The sequence below is a fragment of the Chrysoperla carnea genome, chromosome 1 (assembly GCF_905475395.1).
Source record: "Chrysoperla carnea chromosome 1, inChrCarn1.1, whole genome shotgun sequence".
Taxonomy (NCBI): domain Eukaryota; kingdom Metazoa; phylum Arthropoda; class Insecta; order Neuroptera; family Chrysopidae; genus Chrysoperla; species Chrysoperla carnea.
Window position 1 is genome coordinate 114,994,467 of NC_058337.1, and position 9,027 is coordinate 115,003,493.

Below are 9,027 nucleotides of genomic sequence, written 5' to 3' on the forward strand. Positions count from 1 at the left end.
CCTATTATGAGCACTCGTTCAAGTCAGGAAAAATTTAATAATTTTCATTTTAACTAATTAATTTTATAGATATAGATTAATTAATAATATTTATTTATAGAGTGAATTTTCAATAAATGTATGCTTTAATTTTTTTATGTACAATTTTTAAGTCTACATTCACAGATGTCTATATGAAATTTAGATAGCTAAGAATATCTAAAAAGAAGTTATTTTTCATTCACAACAAAAATCAAAGTTGTAGTAATAGTGTCAGTGTTTTTCTAGAATTATTTCTTCGTAGTTAAAAATTCATTAAAATAAATTTACTAAATAGTCTAACAAGGGAGGTATTTAAAGAGATGCACTACTTAAGTTATGGGCCAAGCAAGATTTTCATTACAGGCACGCTTTGTTTCAAACTTTTTTTTTAAAGTAAAAAAAAAAGTAAACATTTTTAAACTGGAGGTGCAACTCAAAACTTTGCCAGGCACGAAAACTAAGTAGTGCAGTTTTCTCAATACCTTCTTTGCTTAGTGTTATTGAACTACGAACTTCATCTGAACAGATTTAAGCTATGAAAAAAAATTCCAGAAAAATGAACGCTTGCTTTAGAACTATAATTACAATCAGAAGGTCTCGTGCATTTTAGCTGGCAGATAAATTAGCATAGCTATTAAAATTTTGTTTAGACATTTGTGTCTACTTATAAGTTACAGTCAGGCATTCTCACGAAAACATTTCTAATCTAAATTGAAAAAAATAATCGATAATCCATTATAATGGCAACAATTTATGAGATGATGTATATGAATGATTATGAATTTTGAATTGGTAACGTTTGCGTGTGTGTTTCATAATAGTTATACTATATTTCCATTCGTTCAATATGCACACGTCGACAATTTTATTAAAAATACTTATAAACATTCTAGCCTGGCAAAAAAACTTTTGGTTGAAGTTTACGATTCCTATTCGTTGGCTTTTAAGGTATTATAACAAGAACTGGCGTGATTTTTAAGGTATTATAAGCAACCGATTTTTAATTTTTGAGCCATTCCTCATTTTTAACCCCTAAACTACTAGAAACCTTTCCATTGCCCCGTGTTGTATGCACTATTAAGTTTAAAGATAGTTAAGTAAACATCTTTTAGATTTTAGTAAAACATAAACCCCCTTCTCCCATCCCTAATTGTTTTTTAATCAAAGTTTAACCAACTAGTTTGTCTTTGTTGGATAATAGTGGTGGGAGCGCAAGTCAATCCTTTGAACATATCTTTTTTAATAAAAATTGAATATAATTGCGCTTCCACCAAAATTATGTTATACGATTACTTATTGTATTTCATTTATCGATATCTGTTTATGACACCATATTGTTTTTAAATTCAAGGAGTTTATCTTCTTTTCAACATCATTGAACATGGTTTGAACATCTCTCAATATGTATTTTTTTATTGAACATTTCTTTAATTTGTTCATTCATTTTCGACTAATATATCGAGCAAATTTCTGCTAATTACTCCGGTGGCTTAAATTTACAATCAATTTTAGTCAGTTTCACTATTTTTCTCTTTATACGGCTGAATTACACTGTAAAACTGATCAATATCGAACCTCCCTAAATTTTACAATAGTTTTCAATCTGGATACCGCAAATTTGTTAATAGTATTGGGCACGTTTTGTAAGTATTTTTTTTTTCACCTAATATTTCTAACCTGAGTATTACTAGTTAGTAAATAATATTATGAATAATCGTATTTATTTCTATATATTACAACGGGCTTCATTCCAATTGTAGCATAATGAATCGTTTCACAGATTTAACAAATAGGTTTTCAAATAGGTTATAAAAAAAATGAATCGAAATAAAAAATTTGTTTTTTATGAAGCCTACAAAAAGTTAGATTTTATTTGTTAAACTAAGTACTATATCTCTTTTTTTTCACTAAAAATAAACAATATTTGCAAACATTCAACTTCGCTATCCTAGATCGTTTCACGTTCTAACAAAGATCATTCTAATAGTAATGAAGTGAGAGCTCGAACTGTGACCATGGCGATCTTAAATTCCAGACTAGGCCTAGGTAAAAAAGAAAAATGTTCGTCTTGACGCACCGCCTGTGCCAAGTCATTTTTATAAAACCTGTTACGCTTTTTTTTTTTATTTTACGATGTTCTTTGTGACGTTGTAATCGGAAGTCGTACAATTCCTGTTAAACCTTGGATACAAACATTATTAAAAAAACATATACCACTCTTCAATTTCGTTTGTACTCGTATTTTTCGTTTCGTTTGTAAATTTAGTTTTTTCGCGTATTTTGCATATTTTTGGAGATATTTCGAGTAATTTATGGGGCATATTCAAGCTTACAAAATGGCTCATATATTGAAAACGAAAAATCGACAATAAAATGCGCATGAGTTATGGTGTTTTTAAGGAGTATAAGAGTTTTCACAAAAGTGACTTTTCATACAAACTTTTGTCCTTTTAAAAATTGTATTTAATTTCCAATTGCCATGACAACACTTTCAGTCTTATTATTTAAGCAATTTTATGAGTAATGAATAGCCTACACATCTTGTGGTATATCCCCTTGCTGATTTGAATACGATTCAATTGCATGTAAATGGAATGACGCATTAAATAAAAAGTATTATTTTAAATATTACCAAATAATCATATTTAAAAAAATCAGGTCATAGCCTCGTTTCATACATCCATTACGTTGTAGTATTACTACGCTCAATATTTGATGGTATTTCATTTGTTCTTGTTGTATTTGATGTAGTAGATCCGTCACCGGTTGTTGTTGGGGCCGTGGTCGATGACGCCCCCGAGGTCACCCCCGCTGATGTGGCAACCATTGCTTGCTGTTGTAAAAATTTGGCAGCAGCAGGAAAACCTTGTAAATCAAATCCAGTTGGCCCACAAATACCAGCGGCTACAGCTGTCCCTTGTAAATACGCAATTAAACGACGTAGCTCTTCCAGTGCATTGGCTTGCATTAGAATATAATTTTTTGCTAATAATAGTGTGGCTATTTTTGATAATTTTCGAACACTTGGTGAATGTGCGTATGGAATGACGCTACGTAATTCATCTAATGCATCATTTAAATCATGCATTCGTCGACGTTCACGTGCGTTTATATTTAATCGAACCGATTTACCTTGACGTGCTTTTGTCTTTACTCCTCCGGGGTTTTGATTATTTGCAGGATTTAAGTTGCTGTTCGAGGGTGATCGAGACTGCATCCTGTAAAAGTTTAAATTTGATTAAAACGGTTTTAAAAAATGAAATTTAATTAAAAGTTTCTAAAGTTGTAATCACATCCGGAAAATGACAACAACATCTTGGTGACTTCCGGTGAAAAAGTTACATTAGAACTATTTCCCGTTCGCATGTGATAAAAATGTCTTCGATGGCACAATTCGATTTTCGTCAAGCGCAGTTATTTAACCCAGTTTTGTCATTCAAAGAGGGTGATAAAGTGGTGAGGGGATAAAATTTGGCACCAGGGATTTTTGAGCCGCCATAAGAAGTTGTGTGCCCCAACAAATATTTTTATTTAGAGTATATTTCCACGCGATGATTGATTCATTATAAACATATTCCATCAACGACAAGAAACAAAACTTCTGAAGAGGGTACTCGAATAGTAATAGCCATTTGCGGAATGAATGCTTCAATGTATTTTTAGTAATAATAATCTACTATTAATATCTAAAATAAAATTCGTACTTACCGGTGTGGAGGTGACCCTAAGGGTCCAATACTTTCTGGTTTATTTTCATCAGTCATTGTACCACTAGTATTACCCATTGGCAATTGCATTCCTGCGGAACTCCCAGCAGGAAAATAAAAACCACCTAATGTAACAGCACTTAGTGGCGTACGTCTACCAGGCACTTGAATTTCATTTGAATTTGGTGATGTTTGGGCGTTTCCATGTTGCGTTGTGGCAGCCGCAAAATGTGGAAATCCCATTGCATCAATTTGTGGGGCTGGTAAAATACTGGTCGATGGTATATTCTACACATGCATATAAAATTTATTAATTCAAAGTATATAAAAATATTGTAAAGATGTTTTTACCGTTCCAGCAGTGCCCCAACCCCATGCAGACCCATCATTTCGACCCCAAAGTGCTTCGGCCGAATGTCGAGAGATGGCTAGGGCATCACGGCGTCCTTGTTGTAATCCATTTTCATCATCGTCCGAGGATGAATCACATTCATATGATTTCATCATTTAAAAACTAAAACTGGAATTTTATGCTTAGGAATTTTTTAATGTAAAATTTCCAATACAAAAACTGATTTTTCTAAATCATTACAAATTTTTTTTAATCACTAAACTAAAATTAAAATTAAAACTAAACAAAAATTTATAAAAACTACACCCGTCGTATTACGTAAAAACTAAAAACTATCGGGATAAAAATTATTTTGTTATGGACCAGAAATATTTTGTTGACAGATGCGCTCTCTTGAGGGTCGTACGCTATTCGGTCTCTACCCCTTATTTTAACATACATATAAGGGGGTTCATATTTTATAAGGGTGAGAGATTTATTCCCGAATACTGATGTTTGTGTTATATACTATAGTAGCCGGGCTTTAATACTTACCACACATATAGTTCAAAACGGGAACAAAAGAGATGCTGTTTCTATAGTAACGATTTACTAGCCAAGCTATCATTTGCTACCGATCTTTTAATATGATAAAATATTTTTTGTTATTCTTGTCTAACATATATAAATATTTATGTGTAATGATGAAGAGAGAAAGTAAAGAATAGTGATAAAAAAAATGAAAAAGAAAGTTTTGCAACCGTTTGAAAACTATTTGATTGGTAATATTTCTTTCAAGTTGATTTCCTATAAATTTATTTTTTTAAGAAAATTGGCTTCTCAAAGATTTTCATATTTAAGACATAAAAAATTTGATGATGAGTTTAAAAGCTTCAAAGAAAAATCTTTATATTAATTTTAAGAAAATAACTTTAAAATTTAATAGAAACTTGGAGATTATTTTCAATCTTTCGATTTCAAAATAGCAAATTCAAATTTTATATCTAAACAAATTTTCTAGAAAACTACCGCATGACTTTTTTAAATTAAATAACAAACGCATGCGAAGTATATTTTACGTTATAAACCACACCCACAAATTTGTATTACAACTTTCAATTATAGCAAAATTATTGCAAATAGTTTTTCATTGAATGGGTTTTTCTTTAATCAATAATTTCATATTTATACACATTTTATTAGTTTCATTTTTCAATCATAGATGTCTCGTATTCAAATTTACACATTACATTATTATCTTTATTCTAAGTTCAGTGAAATACTCATAGAGGTCACAACTATATCCATTCGATTGTCAATTGTTCTGTGAGTGTGTATTTTATATATAACTGTCACATAAATATTTAGTTTAAATTCGGGATTCGGGTTCGGGCTAGCTGAGCTAACTTAGCTCTCTAAACGACCTAAATCTTATAATATAAACCTTATAATATAATAAAAGCCTGAAATATTTATGTAAATAAATCAATTTTAAATATAATTCCTAAAATAGTTAACCATTAAAAATATTTAGTACCCTTCAATTAAGGTGAAAATAAAGTAATTTATTTTATTTATTGTCAAAGAGCTATTATTATCTTTTATATGAACAAGAGACAACCCATTATAATATATCTAATATACATCCCGTAAATGTTTGTTCTATGGATTGATCTGAAGCAGACTATAATAGGTTAGTATACGTTTTCCTTTCCATGTTAAATCTTGGTTCGAGGTCTGGTCACCAAATTTGGAATATCGATGGGACGAAAACAGATTGAAATAAGCAAATAAGACGTAATATGACCAGGCGAGCACAGCAAGCTTTATGGCTTCTTTTTAAATGGAACTCGTTGTGTGACAAGTGGATCCACATTCTGCAGTATAAGTTGGAATGATAGCTGACGAAACTTGGCAAATGGTTGAAGTAGGATCGTATTTATGATATTGACTATAGAGAAGTCATCAAAGTGAGTCTGACATTAAATGAAAACAAAACGAATCCTTAAAAATATCGTCGGCAAAAAGCGGATAGTCCATGAATGCCCTTCAGATTCTTAATTGTATTTTCGAAAGTGTTCCTTGCGTAGAATATTTGGCCTCATTCATCAGCCTTGGAAAAAACAACATTGTAATTTTCAATAGAATTGTGGAAACAGAGCAAACTTTGGGAATCTAGGCCTACGTTTTTATTCAGAACGACGAAATTCAAAAATATTTATTAGGCAAGTGGTTTTTATACAGAGTTACAGTTAATATCGGTAAGAAAACGAAAAATATTGCCAAAAGCTGGTTATTCAGCAAGAGGATACAAAGAATCAAATCATCAAGATTTCTAAAATGAATCGGTGATTTATGTAGATTAGCCATATAGCAAAGCTGAAATATGAAAGGGTCCAGAATAGAAGTAAGAAGTAGGCTGTATGGAAATAACTCTGAATAGCGAGATACGGAGAAAGATGATTCAAGAGGCCAAATGTTACATAGATAAAGACACTTATTTCTTCCAGTATAGTTTTGTAATTTTTTGCCGAAGAGCTAGAAGACCACTAGAAACTAGGAAGTTCGCCACAAAGGGTTGGAGAATTTCGAACATCATACATACTTCAGAAATAGTAGAACTAGTATTATTATAGATAATTTTTTTTTTCATTGTACCAACTTTATTAAATCAACCGCTACAAATGAAGAGTCAAGGGTATATCACATACATACACACATATATACATTTCAGGTAAAAACCATTATGGTACGTACATACATACAACTACCCAGAACACACACAGAATGCGGTGGTGGTTGCTCTATAGCTCCTGTGAATGTGTTTTCCTAGATGTCGCTTGAGACTGTTATAACATCGTAAATTCTTTTTAACACATAGTTAAAAGTGATGTGTGCTCGCTTGCTGTTTGTTAACAAGAATATATGTAAATAGAATAAAAAGCTCTATACTTACCCCTGTAGATACAATTTTATTTAATACTATCTTCTTAAAAACAAACATCACCCATACCATTATTATCATTTTTATTAGCATTGTTAAGGACAAAGGACAACAATATATTCAAATGTATAAAACCATATACGGATTTTATCTGTCATACAGAATACATGAAAATATTATTAAACCGTCGATTTTTAAGAGCAAATGAATCTGTTATGTATTCAATCAATTACTATAAAGTCTTTCAGATTCAGGCAAAAAAGGTGAAAAAGAAATGCAAAATATCGACGTTCTTGATGTCGAGAGGTATTTTGATACCGCGGACGAAAAGGAACTGTTCTTTGGATGAACTACATATTGTTGAAATAGTAAGTTGAATTTTGTAACGAATCTCAATTTTTCGAATTGCTTAAAATCAATGTGGGGTCATTGGTAAAATAAAATTATTTCTTAGTATAGATCAAATTTTACAGAATTTTATACTTATACCAGGTTTCAAAGTTCACGGCTTCTTGACATAGGTGTGTGTCTATGATTTATGTGAATGTGTTAAAATGTTTGTAAAACACTCCGTTTCTAGGCAATGAAGGTAGTAATGGTGGTATTAATTCATATTGTCTTAAAAGCTTAAAAAATGCAGTTGGTAAAGTAGCATGTTTCGATAATGCGATCTCTTCTGGCAACTACTTATTTGAACTATATGAGTGAAGTCGCAGGACTAACTAACTTATTTTCTCCAATAACTTGTAATAATATTTTTATACATGTTATCCATGATCGTAGTATAGTCATTTTGTCTGTTCAGAGTTGTTTTTATCACCCTTACATAAGCTCTTGGACTCTCAGCTTCTTTACATCGTTTACTTGCTGTGTGATAATATTATCATTAAAACGGTTAATGTCCGGTGTAGAAGAAATCTGTATTTATATGTATATGTGTATATGTGTATATGTAAGCATGTGTCTATGTATGCATTTACTGCAACATTAGTCTTCCGGACTCGACTACAAATGGTTGGTGTAATGTCCGGTAAATAGAATCTAGATGAACGTAAAATATAGAAGTGTAATTATTTACATAGAAGGATTCTGTGTATACTGTGTTGTTAAAAAGTTTGGTTTCTTGTATAGTATTAATAAACAAATAAACCATATGCAATGTTGCCAATTTCAGAAGAATAATATTATCGTCATTTTATTTTAAATGTTAAAACTAGTCTATTTATGTTTAAACTTCGGTCAATGATATTTTCGTCTCAATTACCCTGCTGCCATATCCTGATAACCCTGCTGTCATACGATAGTGGTCAATTTTGTTGATGATCAAATTGACACCTGATATCTCAAAAACGATGAGATGAGGCTTTTTTATTTTCAAATTTCATGATTTCTTTGCAGTTTAAGCTTGGACGAATATCTAAGCGTACCTACGCTATAACTTTGCTATACACACTAAAAAAATCATTTGAGCTTGGTTTCATAAAAAGTCATAGCCTTTTGGCCTTAACCTGCTTCATTTCTTACATTAGAAGGAGACTTATTAGAAGAAACTTGGCTATAAACTATTCAAGTTTGAAGATGTCTTAAATTTTTGCAAATATTCGGCTCTTTTAAATGAAAACTTTCTGCCACTAAAAAAGTATGAAAGTCTATCCGATATCCTGTACCATTAATTTATTTTTTTTGTAATTTCTATTAATATAAATAAAATGATAACTTTCTGTCAGATGAAGAGAAAAAAATGCTCCGTAGAGATATTAATATTTATTTTTTGATTACGTAATGTTATTACATTTATTTATAAAAATAAATATAAATAATATGGTACATGTCCTTTAACCTGGACTAGTGAAACACATGAGCGTAGATATCATGAGTATTTTCTTTACCAAGACTATTACCACCGTAAAAACAGTTTAATAAAGGGTAGTACAATGGACTAAAGACCTTTGAGTGAATGTCGAGACTGTTGGTTAAGCCCTTCAGCCTAACTTAATATTCTTAAATAATTTCTGCAGCGTGGG

At 31.0% G+C, this 9,027-nt stretch overlaps 1 protein-coding gene across 1 annotated transcript; it reads right to left on the reverse strand.

Annotated features, from left to right (window-relative positions):
• Nucleotides 1-2,319: 2,319 nt before the first annotated feature.
• LOC123305646 (oligodendrocyte transcription factor 2) lies at nucleotides 2,320-4,245 on the reverse strand. The gene is made up of 3 exons (XM_044887421.1): nucleotides 4,080-4,245; nucleotides 3,730-4,016; nucleotides 2,320-3,239 (listed from the first exon to the last, which is right to left on the reverse strand). Exons 1-3 carry the CDS (start codon nucleotides 4,233-4,235, stop codon nucleotides 2,705-2,707), a joined length of 978 nt encoding a protein of 325 aa, XP_044743356.1. The 5' UTR covers nucleotides 4,236-4,245; the 3' UTR covers nucleotides 2,320-2,704.
• Nucleotides 4,246-9,027: the final 4,782 nt, after the last annotated feature.